The sequence below is a fragment of the Pan troglodytes genome, chromosome 17 (genome assembly GCF_028858775.2).
Source record: "Pan troglodytes isolate AG18354 chromosome 17, NHGRI_mPanTro3-v2.0_pri, whole genome shotgun sequence".
Classification (NCBI taxonomy): Eukaryota; Metazoa; Chordata; class Mammalia; order Primates; family Hominidae; genus Pan; species Pan troglodytes.
This window is the reverse complement of record NC_072415.2, coordinates 27,341,045-27,364,836: the sequence shown is the minus strand read 5'-3', so window position 1 is coordinate 27,364,836 and position 23,792 is coordinate 27,341,045. Positions and strand designations below refer to the sequence as shown.

At 41.9% G+C, this 23,792-nt stretch overlaps 1 protein-coding gene across 25 annotated transcripts in view; it reads right to left on the bottom strand.

The window, feature by feature from the left end:
* DLGAP1 (DLG associated protein 1) overlaps positions 1-23,792 on the bottom strand; it is a 964,206-nt gene that overhangs the window by 27,732 nt on the left and 912,682 nt on the right. For all 25 annotated transcript variants that reach the window (XM_016933374.4, XM_016933378.4, XM_016933377.4 and 22 more), the window contains one exon: positions 10,423-10,844. In XM_016933374.4, coding sequence (XP_016788863.3) covers positions 10,423-10,844 — 422 coding nt within the window. The remainder of the gene's footprint in view (positions 1-10,422; positions 10,845-23,792) is intronic.

The window sequence follows — 23,792 nt, the reverse complement described above, 5'->3', positions numbered from 1 at the left end:
GTGAACTCAGAAGGCGGAGCTTGCAGTGAGCTGAGATAGCGCCACTGCACTCCAGCCTGGGCGACAGAACGAGACTCTGTCTCAAAAAAAAAAAAAAGGAGGGCAAAGGTCCTTGACGCAGGGTTTGAACAAGACAAAACAAAAACAAACAAACAAAACCAGAAGAAACAAAAATGGGCAAAAGATCTGAACAGACATTTCTCTAAAGGAAACACAACAACAGGCCAGGTGCATTTGCTCTTCTCTGTAATCCCAGCATTTTTGGAGGCCAAGGCAGGAAGAATGTTTGAGCCCAGGTGTTCAAGACCAGCCCAGGCAACATAGTGAGATCTTGTATCCACAAATAATAATTTTTAAAAAATTAGTTGGGTCTGATGGCACACATCTGTGGTCCCAGCTACTCAGGAGACTGAGGTGGGAGAACTGATTGAGCCTGGGCAGTTAAGTCTGCAGTAAGCTATCATCACACCACTGCACTCCAGCCTTGGTGACAAAGTGAGACCTTGTTTCAATTAAAAAAAAAAGAAAGAAAGAAATTGTGGTATATATATACCACATATATATAGTGAATATTATTCAGCCCTAAAAAAGAAGGAGCTCCTGCCATTTGCCACAACATAGATGGACTGGAGGACATTATGCTAAGTAAAATTATCTTGTATTAGGGCGTCTTGTGGAATAAGTAGACTTTAGCTGCTCTTTCACAAAAAAAGTAACTATGTGAGATGACAGATATGTTAATTTGCTTCATAATAGTCACCAACTTACTTTCTATCTGTATTCTATAGCATATAAACCTCAAATATACACAAAATTTATTTCAAAAATATTAAGTCAGGTAGGCACAGTGGCTCTTGCCTATAATCCCAGCACTTTGAGTGGCTGAGGCAGGCAGATCGCTTGAACCTAGGAGTTCAAGACCAGACTGGATAACATTGTGAGACCCTGTCTCAATAAATAAATAAATGAAAGTCATGTGGATTTGTCATTCTGAGTCTGTGTGATTTCATGGCATTGGGATTATCCATGTGGAGACATTCTCATTTACGAGTGTGTCCTTGTGGCAAAAATTTCCCCAACCTACTGCCCAGCAGCTGCTTCTCAGACACACTTGTGATCCGGAGCTGCCGTCAACAAAACGTCTCCATAGAAAACGTGGATCTGTTTCATTCCTGACTGGCAGTTGCTGATCTGCATTGCACAACAGTGCTTTTTTTGTTTTGTTTTGTTTTGTTTTTAGCTGAAACTTGGTGGCTAATGAATAAAGAATGGATTCTCTGGTAGAAGTTTTCCCATAGACTAACACCAGAGTATCCACAGTGTTCTGGGGGAAAAAACAACAACAACAACAAAAAAAACACATTATTTTGTTTTTAAAGAGCAAGTTTTTCAAAAACTCAGCTAATTTTAATTTTTTTTTCCCAGTTCCAACCCCTCCAGGAGCCTTACTCGTAGAAGATGGTCATTCTTTGGATCAATATCTTGACTTATATCAGCCACGAAATGGTAGCATCATATACATCATATAGATAAAGACAGTTTTGAGCCTTTGAAAGTTGGATGAAATGAAATTAGTTTATGTTTCCCTAGGTAATCTAAATGAAAAAAACTGTATATTTTATTTGAAGTCCATTGCATTTATTGCATTTATTTTTTAATTTATTTTCGACATGGAGTTTTGCTCTGTCACCCAGGCTGGAGTGCAGTGGCGTGATCTCGGCTCACTGCAACCTCCACCTCCTGGGTTCAAGCAGTTCTCCTTCCTCAGCCTCCCGAGTAGCTGGGATTACATGCATGCGCCACCAAGCCCAGCTAATTTTTGTATTTTTAGTAGAGACGGAGCTTCAACCATGTTGGCCAGGCTGGTCTCCAACTCCTGACCTCGTGATCTGCCTGCCTCGGCCTCCCAAAGTGCTGGGATTATAGGTATGAGCCACTGCGCCCCACCAGTCCATTGCATTTATATTTCTCAGAAACAGTTATTGGAGAAAATGATAGGAGATCTTGCTCCGTGAGCCAGTCCCTCTCTTTGCCATCTCTGGAATGACAGAAACACCACTGGCCTAGGAACAGATCTGTTTCCAGGCCCAGTTCTGCCCCCAATTAACCACATCACTTCACCTCTTCATGCTTTCGTGCCCTTCTGAGCTGGGAGACACCACCCTCAAGAAGCACATCCACAAAAGGATGGTGTCTAATGGCCTTCTGGCACCAGCGCTGTGCAAAGCGGCATGAATGGAGCATTCTCGAGGTTAAACATATGGCACATTACAGCCGATTTCCTTTTCATTACTGCCACTTCCTCTGTGGTCACTAATTTCAGGTTGTCTGGAGCTTACAAAAAGAGACATGCAAGTATGTGTGTCTGTGTGTGTGGTGGAGTGGGAGGGACCTTTTGAGGGTTCATTGCAAGAGTTAGATGAGAATAAAACAGAAAGGAGCTAGGCTAGAATGCAGCCATTGCTCCCCACTTAGAAACACACACGGGCTAGAGGCAGATGAATTGCAGAACTCACAGATACAGCTTTGTCTGCCACCCACTGTTTCACAGGCCGCAGAGACACAGCAGAGGCAATCCCAGGCGGATAAACCCTGGGTGATGGCACGGATAGACCATCACAATGACTGTGCACAGTTTCCGTAACCAAACCTGAAACCAGGCAAACCCCATTTCAGGTGTCATTACCAGCCCCGCATTCGCTGCCAAGGGTCCCAAGCCTTCTAGGGGACTGAAGGCCAAGTTTCACTAGCTTGGATGCTATTACCAGGCAAAATTAAAGTGGAAGAATTAATCTGCCTCCGGCACATGCTCTAGGTTTATCAGTTTGTTTCAGATAAAGCCTGAAAATTCCACGCATTCGTTGTCTACAATTCAGAAGGCAAAGACAGATTTAGAAGTACAATCACCGGTATTTCATCTTAGGGCCATTGAAACCTGAGCCTATGTTCTTTCCCCACAGTGGTAGACTGCATTCCTAGTTGGAGGCATTCAGCTCCATCTGGTCGTTTCATCCCCGGTTAGATAATACCAGACGTATCTATGTAACATACAAGCCACTGTCAAATAGCACTGAGCCATCTCCCTGAGACAGCTGTTTCACACAAGGGCTTCATTGTCTGAGAAGAGCTCGTATCATTTTACTTCAAGTGCTGCGGGAACAAGCATTCTGTCAGCTGTCTTGGATTGGAGGAAACCTCACTCACTGCAGTTTCATTATTTTATTATCAAGCCAAAAAAAAAAGTACTGTCGACGGTTGGGGTTGAAGGTTTAAAACAAGAACTAAAGTCTTTGCTCTGCTTTGCATTTATCAGGGAAAACAGTTAACTCCAGGCACCCAAAGAATGTATAGTTACACTGTTCAAAAGATAGCTTGAGGCTCCTGGCTACTCTAAATGCTTGTTTTCAGTCTGCCTTTTGTTACCCACATTTAGTCAGTTTCAGGTGAACTAGGAAGGTGTTTTCCAGCCCTGTGAGGCCAAAAGCAGCTGTCACAATTAGCATAATGACATCACAAAATAATTAATAAATAAATAACTATTTAAAATTAGATAGACTCTTTCTTCTTCAACTCTCTAATAGAGAAAGATGATTACAACTACCCCACATGCAATATCTGAACCTCGAATTTCCAGTGAGTAAACAGGTTATTTTCCAAACTTTTTTTTTTTTTTTCGCCATGGATGCACTGTATTTTGAATTCAGGGAGTCATTTAACAAAATACATTCTTACATGAATACGAACATGAACATGAACATGGTTGTTCTGCTTATCTTTAGCTGCTGCTGGCTATTTCTGAGTTTTTGTTTTTTTAGTTTAGTTTTGTTTTGTTTTGTTTTTGTTGTTTTTTGTTTGTTTGAGACAGAGTCTCCCTCTGTCTCCCAGGCTGGAGTGCAGTGGCACGATCACGGCTCACTGTAGCCTCGACCTCCTGGGCTCAAGCAATGCTCTCACCTCAGCCTCATGAGTAGCTGGGACCACAGGTGCATGCCACCAAGCCTGCCTAATTAAAAATATATATATTTTTGTAGAGATAGGGTCTCTGTTGCCCAGGCCAATCTTGAACTCCTGGGCTCAAGCGATCCTCATGGCATGGCCTCCCAAAGTTCTGGGATTACAGGCAGGAGCCACCACGCCCAGTGGGGGTATTTTAAAACTGTGATAAAATAGACGTAAGATTTGCCATTTTAACCGTAGTTAAGTGTACCATTCGGAGGCATTATGTACATTCACCAAACATTTTAAAATATTTAAAAATTGGGATAATTCTGGTACCCCACAAAATAAATTGCGTGATTAGAATCTTCTGTTTTTTCCATCTATCCTATTTATCTTTTCATGATGACTTCAAGACCAGATCTCCTGGGGGGATTTTGTTATGGCACCACGTTTGTCAGGCACCCTGAAGAGAGGCCCTCCTTCTGCAGGTCTGAAACATCCCTTGGCTTGACCAAGGGATAGAGGTATCTGTACTTGACCCATTTATCAAAGCTATTTTTCTGGTGTGCACAGAATTAAAACAAACAAAAGCTGGTTTCTTAGAATTTGGCTATGCCTGCCAAGTGGGATTGGCCTCTCTTCCTTACCACCCCTCTTACAAAAAAAGAAAAGGTTAAGTCAGAGAATTAGTGAAACAAAGGCCCTCTGCAACTCTAGGCCCAGTTATCAGAACAGACTGGTGGTTGCCAAGGAGTCAGGGACAGATCTGCATGGCGGGCTTTAAGGAGGACAGTGCCAGGCAACACAAAGTATCATTATCTTGTCAAATGTTATTCATGTGTATCTGTTCTATCAGACACTTCTGTTTTCTGTGACCTTGGACAAGATACTGCCAGAGAGCTGTCGTGAGGGCAAATAAAACAGCACCTGTCAAAGTCTCTAGGCCATCGTCAGGGGTATTGTGAGGACAAGATGAATATTCTTTCATGCACTGATATTTTCCCTTCCTCCTGGAGAGGGTTGCTACTGCTTTATGGTCCAATTCTCCCTGATCTGGATTGGCCGCATTTGAAATTGGTGACTCTGTCCTGGGCGCAGGGTTTGCCACTGCACTGACTAGAATTTTGGAATCCCAGTAGTTTGAAGCTCCTATTTCGTGTCTCTCAAAGTATGAAAAAATAGAGAAAGGCTTCAAGTGTTTGTGGAATGGAACTGTGTCTTAAGAATGAGGCAGGACACACAAGGTTTATCTGGACTAGCCACCTGTCCCACACGGAAGTGCTTTCCATCACTTCTGTGGCAGGTGCCCATCTCTCTCTTCCACATCCTTGTCCTGATCAGAAGAGCTCATCATCTGTCACGGGAACACCTTTCCAGCTTTTAGCAACAAGAACTGTTAGTTACTTGCTATGGTCTGAATGTCTGTGCTCCTCTAAAACCCGTATGTTGAAACCTAATTACCAATGTATAAATAGTAAGACAGGGGGCCTATAGGAGGTGAGTAGGTCACAGGGGCAGAGTCCTCATGAATAGGGTTACTACGCTTATCAAGGAGGCCCAGGAAGCTTGTCTGCTCCCTCCATCGTGAGGCTGCAGCAAGAAGGCGCCATCTTTGAAACAGAGAGCAGCCCTTGCCAGACACCAAACCTGCCAGTATCTTAATCTTGAACTTCCCAGCCTCCAGAACTGTGAACAATAAATTTCTATTGTTTATAAATTACCCAGTCTAGGGTATTTTGTTATAGCAGCCTGAAAGGACTGAGGTACTACTTACTGAATTTTTTTTTAGCTAATTAGGAAGAAAGGTTTTGCTAAGTAAAATACTTTTATAAAACAGAATTTCCAGAATATTTCAAGGACTCAAATACATATTTACTGATCCCCTGTTATGCATCAGAGGGTCTGGTGATATGAAGATGAGTAAGACAAGAATAATTTCTGTTTTCAGAAAGCTTACTTTTTAGTGGAAGAGAAAGATACATCGGTTATTATAAAATAATGTGGGAAGTACCTGAAGGACAAATACACAGGGCATTACAGGAGCACCAGGGCGATACCCAGTTCAGCTTGAACAACAAATTAGGCCTGGAACAACAGATGGTTGGGCAGTTCCCTCATGTTCATTATCTTGGGACTTTGCCAGCAGTGTACATTTCAAAATACAAATACGTTTCTCTTTCATCCTGAACATAGGCTGAGAAGCTGGTTTTCTGACAAGATTTTCAACCTTTCAAATATATGTTATTGTATTGGAATACAACTGACTTGTTTTCCTAGCTCCTTTAGTTTTTCCTAAATCTTTATACAATGAGTATCCTCACACATCATTATAGAGTTGGGTTGAGAGAGGTAGATCAAGTCTCAGATTGAAAGGCCCATTAAAAGAAAACATCAGATAAGTAGTTTCCAAGAGTCCTGTTGAAAGCCAGCCAGGAGCTGGGTGGGTGGCTCATGCCTGTAATTCTGGCATTTTGGGAGGCAGAAGTGGGGGGATTGCTTGAGGCCAGGAGTTTGAGATCAGCCTGGGCAACACAGTGAGAATCTATCTCTATAAAATTTTTTAAAAATTAGCCAGGCATGGTGGTGCACACCTGTAGTCACAGCTACTCATGAGGCTGAGGTGGGAGGATCACTTGGGCCCAGGATGTCCAGGCTACAGTGAGCTATGATCTCATCACTGCACTCCAGCCTGGGTCACAGGGCAAGACTCTGCCAAAAGAAAGAAAAGAAAACAAAAGAAAGGAAGGAAGAAAAAGAAAGAAAGAGAGAGAGAACACCAATCAGGAAGCTAGAAGGAGAACCAAATTTGAGAATTGAAATCTGAAAGTTTGTGCCATTGAGCAGTGGCACGGGATGTCATTGTTCCTTAGTTGCTGGCATTTTTCCTAGGAAAATCTGATAAACTGTGAGTATGTCCACAAGGAGAAAAGTGAATAAGATGATCCAACTAAGACTTTCTTACTGAAAACTACCCCTGCTCCCACTGCTGCTGAGACGTACCTTGTTTACCTGTCACCAGGGCAAAGACCTAATTGTGCTTGGGGGTCAACACTCAGGTGAGTCTGCAGTGGCACTAACAGGGGCAAATGTCAAGGAGATTTACTTTTCCACTGCCAAGTTGTTTGCACTCATAATATGAAGAAGCAAAGGAAACCCATTTATGGGTTTTACAGAAACCCGTTAATGAATTTCCTAACTTGCTCATAAAGGCAAGCGATAAGCTAGTCAGTCATTTGACAGGGGTCAGGCAGGAGGAGCAGACTGGAGCTGTGAGTGAGGGAGTGGACACAGTGAAGATATCCCCAATCTGATGACAACTGTTATTTTCCAGACTCCATTTCATTAAAAAAATGATTCCCCTAGGGAAAAACTCACTACTCTTTAACACCACTAGTTTGGTGCATTTAGTAAATGCACTTAACATGATTTATAGTAGATGTTAAATTTAATTAAGAAATTATTGGCCGGGCGCTGTGGCTCACCCCTGTAATCTCAGCACTTTGGGAGGCCGAGACGGGTGGATCACCTGAGGTCAGGAGTTCAAGACCGGACTGGCCAACATGGTGAAACCCCGTCTCTACTAAAAATACAAAAATTAGCTGGGCATGGTGGCAGGTACCTGTAATCCCAGCTACTCAGGAGGCTGAGGCAGGAGAATCGCTTGAACCCAAGAGGCAGAGGTTGCAGTGAGCCGAAATCAGGCCATTGCACTCCAGCCTGGGTGACAAGACCAAGACGCTGTCTTTAAAAAAAAAAAAAAATTATTGTTGTTTTTGTTAGGTACAATAATGCATGATAATATTTTACCTTTTTTTGAGTCGGAGTCTCACTCTGTCACCCAGGCTGGAGTGCAGTAGCTGCGATCTCTGTTCATCGCAAACTCCACCTCATGGGTTCAAGCCATTCTCTGCCTCAGTCTCCCGAGCAGCTGGGATCACAGGGGCCAATCTCCACACCCGGCTAATTTTTGTATTTTTACGAGAGATGGGGTTTCACCATGTTGGCCAGGCTGGTCTAGAACTCCTGACCTCAAGTGATCTACCCGCCTCGGCCTCCCAAAGTGCTGGGATTATAGGCATGAGCCACCGCACAAGGCCTATGATTATATATATAAAAAATGTTTTCTATAAGTGTGAGCTACATAGGGAAGTGACACGATGCCTTGGATTTTCTTTTTTCCTTTTTTTGGAGACAGAGTTTCACTCTGTTGCCTAGGCTAGAGTGCAGTGGCACAATCTCAGCTTGCCGCAACCTCTGCCTCTGGGTTTAAGCAATTCTCCTGCCTCAGCCTCCTAAGTAGCTGGGATTACAGGTGCGTGCCATTGCACCTGGCTAATTTTTGTATTTTTAATAGAAATGGTGTTTCACCATATTGGCTATGCTGATCTTGAACTCCTGACCTCAAGCGATCCTCCTGCCTTGGCCTCCCAAAGTGCTGGGATTACAGGTATGAGCCACCACACCTGGTGCTGGATTTTCTAAAAATACTCTGACAACAAGACCTACAAATGGTGGATACAAGACTGGCCAGTTGAAGCAGGGACTCATCATGTTAAACTCTCTACTTTTGTGCATGTTTAAAAATGTTCATAATAGGCCGGGCACGGTGGCTTATGCCTGTAATCCCAGCACTTTGGGAGGCCGAGGCGGGTGGATCACCTGAGCTCAGGAGTCCAAGACCAGCCTGACAAACATGGTGAAACCCTGTCTCTACTAAAAATACAAAAGTAGCTGGGTGTGGTGGCACATGCCTGTAATCCCAGCTACCTGGAGGCTGAGGCAGGAGAATCACTTGAACCCAGGAGGCAGACGTTGCGGTGAGCCAAGATGGCACCATTGCACTCCAGCCTGGGCAACAAGACCAAAACTCCATCTCAAAAAAAAAAAAAAAAGAAAAGAAAAGAAAAACAAAAAAAAGCTCATAATAAAAATTGAAAAAGTAATTTAAAAAACAAGTCTAAAAAGTTACTTCATAGCAATACTCTTTTAGATGCTTTGCACACAGACATGAAGCAGGCATTAATGCCTACCACCAAATTTCCTTGTTTCAAAAATATCATCAGTTGGAGGATCCACCATTAATTTAATAATAACATTTCAGAGGAAAATAAACATACAACATTAAAATACATACTGATTATATATAAGCTACATTCTAATTTCAGAATTGTTGAAAACATGTAAAACATGCCTCAGAATTGAGGTAATTTGATAATTTTTCTTTTTCAACTGTTAATATAATTTGACAATTTTTCTTTTTCAAATGTTAAAAGGTCAAGTTTGAAAATAATAGTGTGCAGGCTGGGCACGGTGGCTCATGCCTGTAATCCCAGTGCTCTGGGAGGCCGAGGTGGGCGGATTGCCTGAGTTCAGTAGTTTGAGACCAGCCTGGGCAACATGGCGAAACCCCGTCTCTACCAAAAGTACAAAAATCAGCTGCGCATGGGGTGCATGCCTGTAGTCCCAACTACTTGGGAGGTCAAGGCTGGGGTGAGCCATGATTGCGCTACTCCAACTTGGGTGAGGAGTGAGGCCCTGTCTGAAAAAAGAAAGAAAAGAATAGTGTGCGAAAAAGAGTGTCCATTATTTATTTTATGTATTCATCATGTATTTCACTTTAGCCCATTCAACTGTAATAAGATTATAAAATGTGTTTCTTTAGCAGCTAAAGGGTTTGCCTCTGTAAATCCTAAGAGAAAGTGCCTGTCAAACAGGCTTAAGAATACAAATAGGTGGGGGTTTCTAGCGGCCTATATGTTATAAGCCTTGTTTTAATGCTGTATGTTAATGAGAATAACAAAATCATAAAGAATATAAATCCCTAATGTACCTGTATCTATGGACCTTGAAAAAAGTTAGTATTATTTATATATTTATTTTTAGAGATGGGTTCTTGCTCCGTCACCCAGGCTGGAGTGCAGTGGTGTGATCATAGCTCACTGCAGCCTCTAACCCCTGGACTCAAGCGATCCTTCCACCTCAGTCTCTCGAAGAGCTGGGACTACAGGTGGGCACCACTGCACTGGGCTAGTTAGAATTATTTTCTTTTTTTATTTAAAAAGAATTTTTGTGGGTATATAGTAGATGTATATATTCATAGGATACACGAGATGTTTTGATTAGAATTATTTTCAATCCCCTGAGGATCAGCAACATTCCAGGATCATCTTGGAGAAGAGGGACCAAGTTAGAGACATGAAAGCACCTCCACACAGAGCCTGGTATTTTCAGAAAGAAAAAGAACATCATGGGCCTAGAGCTAAGGACAGTGTTATATCTACCCAGGAGTTTTCTTGGTTTTGTGCTGTGCAGGGACTTCTGGACTCAGCTGGAATCGCCTAGCTCTCCTGCATGTTCTGGTTTGGGGTGTGGAACGTCAAGGTTATACAAGTGAAGCTGGCAGAGAAGAAAACAACAAGGTCTGCACACACAAAGCAACCCCAGCCCCAGGGGACGGGTGTGGCACGCGGTGGCATTACTTACTGTCTTCGGGCAGGTTGTTTTCCCGTTCTTCCCGCTCCATCTGTTGACACCACCCCTCCATGCGGTCTCGCTCTGCCTGGAGGAGCTTCAGGAACCAGTGGCCATCCCGGTGGCACACTGACCTTTGCACGGCCTCCAGAGGGTCTTCAGTGATAGAGTCAATCCAGGGGTCCGGAGGAGGCAGAATAGAGGGGTCAAAATCCGTGTCAAAGTCATCATCGGCGGCACAGGCATGGTAATGGTTTCCTGAGCCCTGAATGCTGACTGTGGAGGTGCTGGCATCGCGGGAGAACTGTCTGGCCATGGGGCCAGGACACGAATTGTCCTCTATAGATTCCAGAGAATTTTCCAGATTATCATGGAAGTCCAGGTCGGCCTGTACTGCTGTCGTCACACTGTTGGATCGAGTGAACCTGCGGAAGCTTGGGAGAATAGAAAAAAGAAATTTAGTTAGAGGGTATTTCTTTCTTTCCTTCCTTCCTTCCTTCCTTTCTTTTTTTTTTTTTTTTTTTTGACAGAGTCTCACTCTGTCTCCCAGGCTGGAGTGCAAGTGGCATGATCTCGGCTCACAGCAACCTCCACCTCCCAGGTTCAAGCGATTCTCCCACCTCAGCCTCCCGAGTAGCTGAGATTACAGGTGTATGCCACCACATCTGGCTAATTTTTGTATTTTTAGTAGAGAAGGGGTTTCACTGTGTTGGCCAGGCGGGTCTCGAACTACTGGCTTCAAGTGATCTGCCTGCCTCTGCCTCCCAAAGTGCTGGGATTACAGGTGTGAGCCACCGTGCCTGGCAAGGATATTTCTTGAAGCAAAACTACTTTCTACTTTACTTGGCAGGTGTGACCATTAGAAGTCTCATCTTCTCAATCTTCTGTGTGTGTGTGTGTGTGTGTGTGTCTGTGTGTGTGTTTGTTGGGGGTGGTGGTGGCAGGGGTAGACCCTTGAGGCAAGCATATTGATTGTCATAGCTTCAATGTGAAGAGCACGAATCTCATTTTTGCTCAATATGGAATATTAAAGCATATCAAGAGAAATTTTATAGATGGAAAAGTGCTGAACTATTAAAGCCAGTAGAATGTGCAGCTCTGTCATCCATTACCTGAAGTGTCCAACTTCCTCCTCAAATCTGGGGTGACTTAAGTCCTGAAATTCAGGTTGGTGATGAGTAAGGAAACAATTCACTAGTATCTTAGTCGGGGTAATTTGCTTAAAAATAGGGAAAAAGGGCTGGGCGTGGTGGCTCACGCCCGTAATCCCAACACTTTGGGAGGCTGAGGCAGGCGGATCACGAGGTCAGGGGATCGAGACCATCCTGGCTAACACGGTGAAACCCCGTCTCTACTAAAAAATACAAAACGTCAGTCGGGCGTGGTGGTGGGCACCTGTAGTCCCAGCTACTCGGAAGGCTGAGGCAGGAGAATGGCATGAACCCGGGAGGCGGAGCTTGCAGTGAGCTGAGATCGCACCACTGCACTCTAGCCTGGGTGACAGAGTGAGATTCTGTCTCAAAAAAAAAAAAAAAAGAAGAAAAGAAAAAAAGAAATGGGAAGAAAGGCCGTGTGCAGTGTCTCACGCCTGTAATCCCAGCACTTTGGGAGGCCGAGGTGGGCAGATCACCTGAGGTCAGGAGTTCGAGACCAGCCTGACCAACATGGAAAAATCCCGTCTCTACTAAAAATACAAAAAAAAATTAGCTGGGCGTGGTGGCACATGCCTGTAATCCCAGCTACTCAGGAGGCTGAGGCAGGAGAATCGCTTGAACCCAGGAAACGGAGGTTGTGGTGAACTGAGATCATGCCATTGCACTCCAGCCTGGGCAACTCTGTCTCAAAAAAAAAAGAAAGAAAAGAAAAAAAATGGGAAAAACATAACCTAACCTGGACCAAAACTATCATGAATCCTGCAAAGCCACATTTTTCCAGGGGCAACTCTCACCAAGTTAAGACTTCCTGAAAGCAAACTGAAGTAAGTTTCTTTCTTTCTTTCCTTCCTTCTTTCTTTCTTTCCTTTCTTACTTTCTTTCTTTTTTTTTTTTTTTCTGAGACAGAGTCTTGCTCTGTTGCCCAGGCTGGAGTGCAGTGGCACAACCTCAACTCACTGCAACCTGTGACACCCTGGTTCAAGCAATTCTCCTGCCTCAGCCTCCCGAATAGCTGGGATTACAGGCATGCACCACCATGCCCATCTAATTTTTGTATTTTTAGTAGCGTCGGGGTTTTGCCAAGTTGGCCAGGCTGGTCTCGAACTCCTGACCTCAGGTGATCTGCCTGCCTCTGCCTCCCAAAGTGCTGGGATTACAAGGTGTGAGCCACCACACCCAGCCCAAACTGAGGTTTCAATAATTACCTCTTAAAATTAAAACTCATTTGCCTGGTAAGGGTTTACCTTTCTTTTAGTCATACAGGTACAAAGCCTTGGGCGCAAACATCAGCTTATAGTTCTCTATTAGGGTTCTGTATTTCTGCCCTCTCCTGTGCCTTTAATTTTCCTTTCACGGTTCTAGCAAGGTGATGAAAGACACCTTGTTCACAGATTAAGGCTGAGCATTTTACATGGATGTCCGTGAGATCAGTGTTTCTCAACCAAAGCGCCCTGTATATCTCTGGCTGAACCCTGCGATGAAGGGGAGAACATGTGGAAGGTGGGAGGGGAGAGACACTAGGAGAGAAGCAAGGAACTCTTTCTCAGATGAGGGGCAAGGAAGGCGTGGGCCTGACGTCATTTAAGACATACAAAAAGAGCTTTGCTCCTCTGGAGAAGACAGGAAACAATGACAGAATATAAGTCCACTGAAGATAGCACCATGTGTCTGTTACAATGTCCTGTATGTCTTTTTTTTTTTTTAAGTCGCTTCCTGGCCTAATAGTTTACTTATTTTTTATTATGATAAAATATACATAACATAAAATTTACCAGCTGAACCATTATTAAATGTACAGTTCAATGGCATTCAATACTTAATATATTCACATTGCATGTGCAACCATCGCCACCATCCATGTCAACTTTCTCATCTTTTCCAACTGAAACTGTGTACCCATGAAATGCTAACTCTCCATTTCCTCCTCCCCCTGGCCCCAGGCAGCCATCATTCCACTTTCTGTGTCTATGAGTCTGACTACTCTAGGTACCTCTTATTGGTGGAATCTTGTAGTATTTATTTGTCTTTTTGTGACTGGCTTTTTAAATTCAACATAACATCTTCAAAGTTTCATCCATGTTGTAACATATGTCAGAATTTCCTTCCTTTTTAAGGCTGAATAGTATTCCCATTGTATGTATTTACCATATTTTGCTTACCCATTCATCCACTGATGGCCACTTAAGTTGCTTTCACCTTTTGGCTATTGTGAATAATGCTGCTATGAACATGGGTATACAGATAACTCTTTGAGTCCCTGATTTCAATTATTTTGAATATATATCCCGAGGTAGAACTACTGAGTCACATGGTAATTCTGTTTTTCATTTTTTGAGGAACAACCCTAATATTTTCCATAGTGGCTGCACCATTTTGCATTCCCACCAACAGTGCACCAGGATTCTTATTTCTCCACATTCTCATCAACATTTGTTATTTTCTGTTTTTTGACAGAATGTGTGTTCTGTGATTTCTGTGTTTTTGAATGTGTGAGGTGGTACATTTCTTTGAGTAGCTCATGATTCTGCCATTTTAAGATAGTTTGTTGGCCAGTTGATTTTCAACTGTTTCATATTCAGTAGTGCCAGCCTTAAACGATAGTGCACTAAACAATATTTATACAACACTAAATACACCAGATTATGTGGGATTTTAAAAAACTATCCTGGACTATGCTCTTGAAGCCAATAAAAACTAATATTCTAGTCCATCAAAAATAAAGAATGACCAGAACAATACAGACAAGTAGTTATTTGCAAGACTGTAGAAAGACTAAGAGTCACAAAAAGGAAGAGTCATCTCAATAAATCAATTTTTTCTCTAGAGAATAAAAGTCAAGAAAAAAAGTGGCTAAGGTATTGATCAGTGTTAGTTATTAAGATGGCCAAAATGACCAAATACGTTGTGATTCTGGCCATCCATTTTACGAAGATAAACTAGCCAAAGTTGACCCATCTGCTGTTTTCAAAAAATCAATTCTGATGAAGTTATCCAACCCAGTCACTTTTGTAAGCTCTTAACTCTCAAATGAGCCAAAAAAAAAAAAAAAGAAAGAAAGAAAGAAAAAGAAAAAAAATCACATAGTGTGAAAATCTGAATGCAATGTTACAAGTCTCTTGTGCTAGCAATGAAAGAAAGAACAATTTTGCGAAAGTGGTTCTTCCAACAACCACTCATTTCTTGGCTGCAGTAGGCTATTTCTGCATTCTTCCCGTTCATCCCCAAAATGTTAACTGTCATCTGAAGCTAAGCTTTCTCTCCAGCTGCATATGTGTGAATTGGATGACTCTCCTTGCAAACAGTTGACATTTTGGCTGTTCTGCTAACATGAAATCCCAACTATGAAAACATTAGCCTCCACGCTCCAAGATCCTGTATTGCCAGAGGCATTACATTTCCAAACTTAAAGAAGTACTAGTCCCTTATTGTTTTCAATCAGAGCAAACTGCCAGAGCCAGAATCTGTTCCACATATAAAACAGAATGACCTACTTTCCTGTGCCTCTGTTTTTATCTACACAGAACTGTACTACCCGCATTCCTGACAGCCATCTCCTGGCTATGGATCTTGCAAAGGATCCACCTTCTTAAGAAAAATTACTTGGCAGTAGATTAATAGAAGTTTGCAGTTTGCAGTGTAGTCACTCAGAAAGAAAAGTTAAGTAAAATTAAAATGGTTTGGGATTAAAAGCGGCGCCTTTGAACTCAGGCAGCCCTGTCCAACCTGCTAGTTTCTATCAATTAAGTTCCTTAAGCAAGTGCTTTCTTCTACTCAGAGCTTTCAAAGAATGTTCTGCTCTACAAAATGATTTATGTCTTTCATAAGCAAAGTTCCTTTTGGGTGAAGGGTGCAGTCAAGTTGTTATTGTTTTTCTGCAATTTTGATAGGAACACAAAATGAGGTCCCTAGATTAATTTCTTTATTTTTTGAAAGAATTGATCAGTTGCTCGTTGATGATATCAACCCAAAAGCTGAACCCAGTGGCTTGCTGTTTCCCAACCCACAGTTTTCAATCTTGAAGCTTCCTTGGCTCTTCATGCCCCTGCAGGCACAGTGTGTAATAATTACAACTTCTGAAAAATGCTGGCCAATATTCTGGCCCAAGAAGCAGAAAACCATGAAAGCAAAGACTGGATCAACCAGTATGGAACACAATACTCTGTCTGTTCTGAATAGCCAGAAGAAAGTCACTTGTTAGCATTCACTTCTGCTGTTGCTTTATGTTCCTTCTATGAAACAAGTTTATATTTCTAACTAGAGGAGTTTCTACCCTCTGCCACTTCCTACAACTTTTCTGTACAGCGAGTTACAAATCAAAACATATATGGGTAAACTGCAGAGGTTCCATTCTTGTCCCCCTGTCTGATAGAGTTGCAGTTAAACAAAAGAAATTGTGCACAAAAACTAAGCACAGTCATTATCTTTATGACATCCATGCTTTGGAACTACAAGACGCTCAACTGATGAGACTCAAGTCATGAACTTATTTTTAGCAGCGTAGCTTAGTCTTTCCATCATAGAATCCCCTGGCCTCTGCTTAGCGTCTTTATCCCTCTCATTCGCATAATGGCTGCTTTTCAAGGCTAAGTCCAGTTTCAAAGAGAGCAATGCTAGCACTCTGCTATTCTTTCTTTCTTTGTACATGCCTTTAGACATTTTAAACTAAGCCTTCTGTCAAGGCTGAATATATGTGGGATCTGAAATGCTACTCCTAGAAAGTGCAACCATCTTGGTATTTTATGAAATGGCACCCTTTCACTGATGTAAAAACCAAGACGTCTCATTACGTAAAATAAAAGACAGATCAAAATAAGGCATGGGCGTGAGGAGACCGAGATCAAGAATTCAAGCTTGGCTGGGTGCAGTGGCTCACGTCTGTAGTCCCAGCACTTCGGGAAGCCAAGGCGGGCAGATCACTTGAGGCCAGGAGTTCGAGACCAGCCTGGGCAACATGGCAAAATCCCATCTCTACTAAAAATACAAAAATTAGCCTGACATGGTGGTACGTGGCTATAGTCCCAGCTACTCGGGAGGCTAAGGCACGAGAATGGCTTGAAGAACCCGGGAGGCAGAGGCTGCAGTGAGCCGAGATTGCACCACTGCACTCCAGTTTGGGCAACAGAGTGAGGCCCTGTGTCAAAAAAAAAAAAAAAAAAAAAAAAAAATTCAAGCTCCCCAAAAAGAGGTTTACCTAGTTTTACTAATTTGGATCAGCTTCCAAATTAGAATCATGCATGGGAGGGCGCAGGCATATGCATCCCTTGTGCAAAAATTCAGGTGGGAGGAACCCTCCTACCCTCCATTTATATACGGTTAGCACTGTCCTATCACCAGATTTTAAAACTATCTCAAGACAAACATCCATCTGTTATTTCAAATCCTCTATGTTCATCATTCCTTTGCTTAAATACATCATGCTTGAAGATGTCTTTAAAGTAAAGGAAAATAGGATAGGCTTTCTATAAAAAAATTTTCTCTACCCCAAATAATTGTGATGTTTTTCTCAAATAAAATAAAGGGAGGAAATGGAAAATAATGAGAGTGGACGTGTTGTCATCTGGTAACTTCTGAGAGGGCCCAGCATGCTGCCAGCCTCTTTTTAGCACCAGCTGGGCAGGTGCTAATACCTTTGATGGGCTGTCACTATAGGAACCCTGGTTAGGAGTCTCAACAAAACATCCTTGAACTGAATGTGCCCCCAGAAGGAACTGCTTTACCTCCGCAACTGGAAGGTTAGGTCACTCCTTGGCTACTGACCCGAGGTAACTAACAAAGCATGAGCAGTCTCACTAACAATTATGTTTTACTGAGTCTTGTCAAATGGAGGCTGTAGGCTTGTAAGTCAGATGGTTTTCTTTCTGCACACTAAGTTATTTTGAAAAATACATAAAAAGGAAGAAAGAGAGAGAGAAAGAGAAGGAGGGAGGGATGGCAGAAAGAAAGAAGAAGGGAAAGAAAAGGAAAAGAAAAGAAAAAAGGAAGCTATGAGGCTTATGAGGAGTTATGCCAAGTTTCAGGCTTTTGAAATTTGAAACACCTGAATGCCACGCCTTTAAAACTCAGGTGTACAGTAAGGAACTATTTGGCTAGGTCATGATATTGTTAACTTGGCAAAGAAAAGAGATTACTTTTCAAGTGCAATTTCAAGGGTGGGTACTGGGCTGTGAGGTACTCCAAGGAAACTTTGAAGAGTGGGGACTGATCCAAAGCTCCTGGGTTGACAAAGAAGCAATGTTTTTTGATTGCCAAAGGTCTTTCCAAGTCTGTGGTCCCTGAACTGGCTGTCAGATGTTGCCTCAATTTTGGCTTTATGTTTTAATATCCTGCTTAGTTGAAAAGGCACAAATCACTACAAGCCCTAAAGTTTACATATTTAAGTCCCCTGCGATCAAAAGAGATCTTTTATAGTAGCTGACATTGTGCTATAAGAGAAAACAATGCTACCTTTCCACTTGCTTGTTCCACCCAGTTACGAAGGCTGTGAGCTTTGATGTGTGAAGCAAGGAAGATTTTAAAAACTCAGAATTGGGTCACTTCTGGAAATGCAAATGGAAACAGAGGCAATATTGGTGGAAAAAAAAGGGGTAACAGTCCTATTCACTGAGGCATTTGTTTCTAGAGACGAGGAGTGGCTCTCATAATATGTCACCGGGGCTTTCCTTCAACACCTCTGACTCAGTCTGTGCATTCACAGATCTACTGGAATGGTAGGTGCCATTCACAGGCATATTTAATGCCAGCATTTTTTCTCTTTCACATTAAGTATGTCCTGGAGGTCTAAATGTTATGTGTAATGTATAAAAGGTATACTAGGAGAGAAGGAGGTTGCTCCACCAACAGAAGATCAGAAAGAGCAGAAACTTTTATGCAAATCATCAAAATACGCATCTGCTCCCATTTCCACCCCACTGACGTAAATGAAAAGATCCTGGCTTTCCCTTTAGGTATACACGCCTCTGAACACACAAAGCTTGCTCTAGACATTCACTATTAGTCAATTTCACCTGTTTATTAAAAATTGATAAGGCTGGAGAGTTGATGAGGCAGTAAATGAGGCCACAGAGTAGTTTGCCATCCCTTTTTCTAGGAAAAGTGTTCTCTTCTGATTTTCTGGATGCTGAAGGAAAAGAGTTCTCGCAGCAACACTGAATTCCACTTGGATGATCTCTAAAGATTTCAGACAGTGGATAAATCGTTTGTAAAGGCACAGATGAAAATATTAAGTATATATACACCAGAAAAATAACATCCTGGAATTCGCTTTCCAGAACATTGTTATGAGACCAGTAGCTTCTTTGCATACCACCAAGAATGACAGTTGTCACTTGTCAGTTTGACACTGTCAGTAAGGAACCAAGGAGTATACAATTGCAAAGTTTCTGCCTCCCCTTAACACTTTCAGTTGTGAAGATGGGAGATGATTGCTTTATAAATTATTACAAATTACATCAGAAATATCTCACTTTAGGAAACGTAGCAGAGTTGGAATGGAGGCAGGAAGCCAGAACCTGTACCACACACTTATTCACACTTAACTCTTGTTTCTGAAGTGGAGATTATGACAGCAATATAGCTACCTGGGAACTATAGTAATAAGCAGAAAGGCAAAATCCAGGACATAGGTCCTAAACTTCAACTAGGAGTCTCTATCTATATGTAACACAACCCTAAAGTTGAGGAAACACTGATGGTGTTGAATCAGAGAACTTACACCAAAAAAGGTTATTGATGTTAATAGTAGTCAACTCCCAAATTTTAGAGACAGAGAGGTAAAGCGACTTTCAATCTGGATCTCTAAACTAGAATACTCTTTTGTTCCCATGACTCCAATTTTTTTTTTTTTTTTTTGAGACGGAGTCTGGCTCTGTTGCCCAGGCTGGAGTGGAGTGGTGTGATCTCGGCTCACTGCAAGCTCCGCCTCCCAGGTTCACGCCATTCTCCTGCCTCAGCCTCCCCCTTAGCTGGGACTACAGGCGCCTGCCACCACGCCCGGCTATTTTTTTTGTATTTTTAGTAGAGACGGGGTTTCACCCTGTTAGCCAGGATGGTCTCGATCTCCTGACCTCGTGATCCACCCACCTCGGCCTCCCAAAGTGCTGGGATTACAGGTGTCAGCCACCTCGCCCGGCCCCATGACTCCAATATTTTTCCAATACATTCCAAGACCTTCAAAGCCAGAGAGTAGTGCTAAACGACAAGGCTTGCCTTACTTACATATAGGCCAGATAAAACCTATATGGACGACTTCTGTGCATGGCAATGATGGAGTAAGAATGACTGAACTTATTATATTATCTGAAACAACTAAAAACCTGGCAAAATATATGAAACAACTGTTTTCAAGACATTTGATATCAGACAATGAAGAACAGTGATCACTGAGATATGGGAAACAAATGGGGCCTTTGACTGACTGGAGCGAGTTTCCAGGGAGTGGTCCCCATGGGGAGTCGGCAGTCTCCCTGACTAATGAGACATTGCTAGGGGTATGAGCAGGACAAGGCAGCTGGAATTTGCATGGCAGCGTATGGAAGAGGAGAGAACTGCACAGAGCGAAGGTCTGAGATCTGCACGGGTCCCAATAGCATATTCACCTAAGTACTGTTCAATGCATGACTATCCAAGACTGGGATATCTTTATTCCTCTTTATAAAACAAACAAACAAACAAACAAACAAAAACATAGCCATTAATCTAGAGTGCTGTATGTGGCAAAAATATCTTTTTTAAATGAAGACAAAATAAGGACTTTTTTATATATACAGAAACTGAAAGTAGGCCGGGCACGGTGGCTCACGCCTATAATCCCAACACCCGGGGAGGCTGAGGTGGGTGGATCACCTGAGGTCAGGAATTCAAGACCAGCCTGGCCAACATGGCGAAACCCATCTCTACCAAAAACACAAAACTTAGCCAGGTGTGGTGGCATGTGCTTGCAGTCCCAGGTACTTGGGAGGCTGAGGCGAGAGAATTGCTTGAATCCGGGAGGTGGAGGTTGTGGTGAGCTGAGATTGTGCCACTGCACTCCAGCATGGGCGAAAAAGCAAGACTCCATCTCAGAAAAATAAATAAATAAATAAAAAGAAGCTGAAAGTATTCATCGCCAGCAGTCATGCCCTATAAGAAAGGTTTAAAATACTTTCTATTTTCCCTTTTGATTTTTTTTCTTTAACCCATGGGCTACTTAGAAGTGTGTTACCTAGTCTCCAAAAATTTGGGGATTTTCCAAATATATTTTAACTATTGATTTCTATTTAATTCCATTGTGGTCAGACAACATGCTTTTTCTTGAACCCTTGAAAATGTATTGAAACTTGTTTTTTGGGCCAAAATATAGTCTATCTTGTTAAATGCTCTGTGTGTACTTGGAAAAAAAAATGTGTACTTTGCTTTTATTTATTTATTTATTTATTTATTTTTGAGACAAGGTCTGGCATTGTTGCTTAGGCTGGAATGCAGTGGCTCCATCTCAGCTCACTGCAACCTCTGCCTCCCTGGTCTCAAGGGATCCTCCTACCTTAACCTCCTGTGTAGCTGAGACTACAGGTGCAGTGTATACAGTTCAATAAATTTTGCCCTCTATTAAATTCTATTTTGTATATATACAACAATAAAGTCATTTTAATTTCTCCATTAAAAAAATAAATGGAGGCCAGGCACTGTGGCTCATGCCTGTAATCCCAGCATTTTGGGAGGCCAAGGTGGGCAGATCACTTGAAGTCAGGAGTTCCAGACCAATCTGGCCTGGCCAACACGGTGAAACTCTGTCTCCACTAATAATATAAAAATTAGCCAGGAGTGGTGGCAGATGCCTATAATCCCAGCTACTCTGGAGGCCAAGGCAGGAGAATCAGTCAAACCCAGGAGGTGGAGGCTGCAGTGAGCCGAGATCACGCCACTGCACCGCAGCCTTGGTGACAGAGCAAAACCCCGTCTCCAAAACAAAAAGAAAAAAAAAAAAGAAATGGAATCATAGAAAGATAATTAGCCCCAAAGAAGTATTTTTCAAATACTTCATACTTTTCAAAGTATTTCATCCAAAGATGAAAAATAGGAAGAGATATGAATAATAAATACAATATGGCATACTTAAACCCAAACATATCAACAGTCAGTCACATTAAATGTAAATGGTCTAATCACTCCAATTTAAAGGAAGAGGTTGTAAGATTGAAATAAAAAGCGAAACCAACTATATATTGCCTATGAAAAACCTACTTTAAAAATAGAGGAATAAATAGGCCGGGAGCCGTGGCTTATACCTATAATCTCAGCACTTTGGGAGGCTGAGGTGGGCAGATCACTTGAGGCCAGGAGTTTGAGACCAGCCTGGCCAACATGGTGAAACTCTGTCTCTACTAAAAATACAAAAACTAAACTAAACTAAAATAAATAAAAATAGAGACGTAAATAGTTTAAAGTAAAAGGATGAAAAAAGATACATGGTAATACTAATGAAAAGAAAGCTGGATTGGTTGTCTTAATATCAGACTAGGTAGGTTTGAGATCCAAAAATATTACCAGGTAGGAAACAGGATGTTTTCTAATGATAAAGAGATCAATTCATCAAAAGACCATAATATTCCTAAACATTTATGAGTTTAATAAAAGAATTTCAAAATACATAAAGCAAGCACTGATAGAACTACTAGAAGAAATAGACAAATTCACAATTACAGTCAGATATTTCAACAATACTTTCTCGATAATAGATTAAAAAACATCTAGACAGAAAATGAGAGAATATAGAAGAATTCAGCAGTTATGCTGACCTTATTGGCATTTATAGAGCACTCCACTAAAAAACAGGCCAGGCTTGGTGGCTCACGCCTGTAACCTCAGCAATTGGGAAGCTGAGGCAAGCAGGTTGTCTGAGCCCAGGAGTTTGAGACCAGTCTGGGCAACATGGTGAAACGCCTTCGCTACAAAAATTAGTCAAGCATGGTGGCATGCACCTGTAGACCCAGCTACACCGGAGACTGAGGTGGGAGGATCCCTTGAGACCAGGGAGGAAGAGGTTGCAGTGAGCCGAGATAGAGCCACTGCACTCCAGCCTTGGCGACAGTGCCAAACCTTGTCTCAAAAAAAAAAAAAAAAAAAAAGCGAAGTACACATTTTTTTTCCTAGTACACACAGAGCATTTAACAAGATAGACTATATTTTGGCCCAAAAAACAAGTTTCAATACATTTTCAAGGGTTCAAGAAAAAGTATGTTGTCTGACCACAATGGAATTAAATAGAAATCAATAGCTAAAAAATATTTGGAAAATACTCAAATTTTTGGAGACTAGGTAACACACTTCTAAGTAGCCCATGGGTTAAAGAAAAAAAAAAAATCAAAAAGGGAAATAGAAAGTATTTTAAACCGAATGAAAAAGAAAAAACATGTATCAAAATTTGTAGGATGTAGTTAAAGCAGTAGACACCATTAGTCAAAAAGAATTAAGGTTTCAAATCAATGCTCAGCTTCCACCTTAAACTAAAAATAGAAGAGCGAATGCAGCTCAAGGTAAACAGAATAAAGGAAATTATAAGATAAAAGCAGAAATCAATGAAGGAGTAAACAGAAAAACTATACAGAAGAATAAAGAAATAAAAAGCTGGTTCTTTTCAAAAGCTAATAAAATTGATAATCTTTTAGCAGACAGATAAAAAAAAAAAAAAAGGACACATATTACCAATATCAGAAATGAGAGCCGGGCACAGTGGCTCACGCCTGTAATCCCAGCACTTTGGGAGGCCGTGGCAGGTGGATAGCGAGGTCAGGAGATCAAGACCATCCTGGCTAACAGGGTGAAACCCCGTCTCTACTAAAAATACAAAAAATTAGCCAGGCGAGGTGGCGGGCGCCGGTAGTCCCAGCTACTCGGGAGGCTGAGGCAGGAGACTGGCTTGAACCCTGGGGGGCGGAGCCTGCAGCAAGCCGAGATCGCGCCACTGCACTCCAGCCTGGGCGATAGAGTGAGACTCCGTCTCAAAAAAAAAAAAAAAAAAAAAAAAAGAATGGGAGAAAATGTTTCCAAATCATATATTGATAAGGATCTAGTATCCAGAATGTATAAAGAACTCTTAAAACACTCAACAACAAAAAGACAAACAACCCAATTAAATAACCCAATTAAAAAATAGGCATAGGACATGACAAGACATTTCTCCAAAGAGATAAAAATGGCCAATAGAGACATGAAAAGACAATCAACATTATTAGTCATTACAGATATACAGCT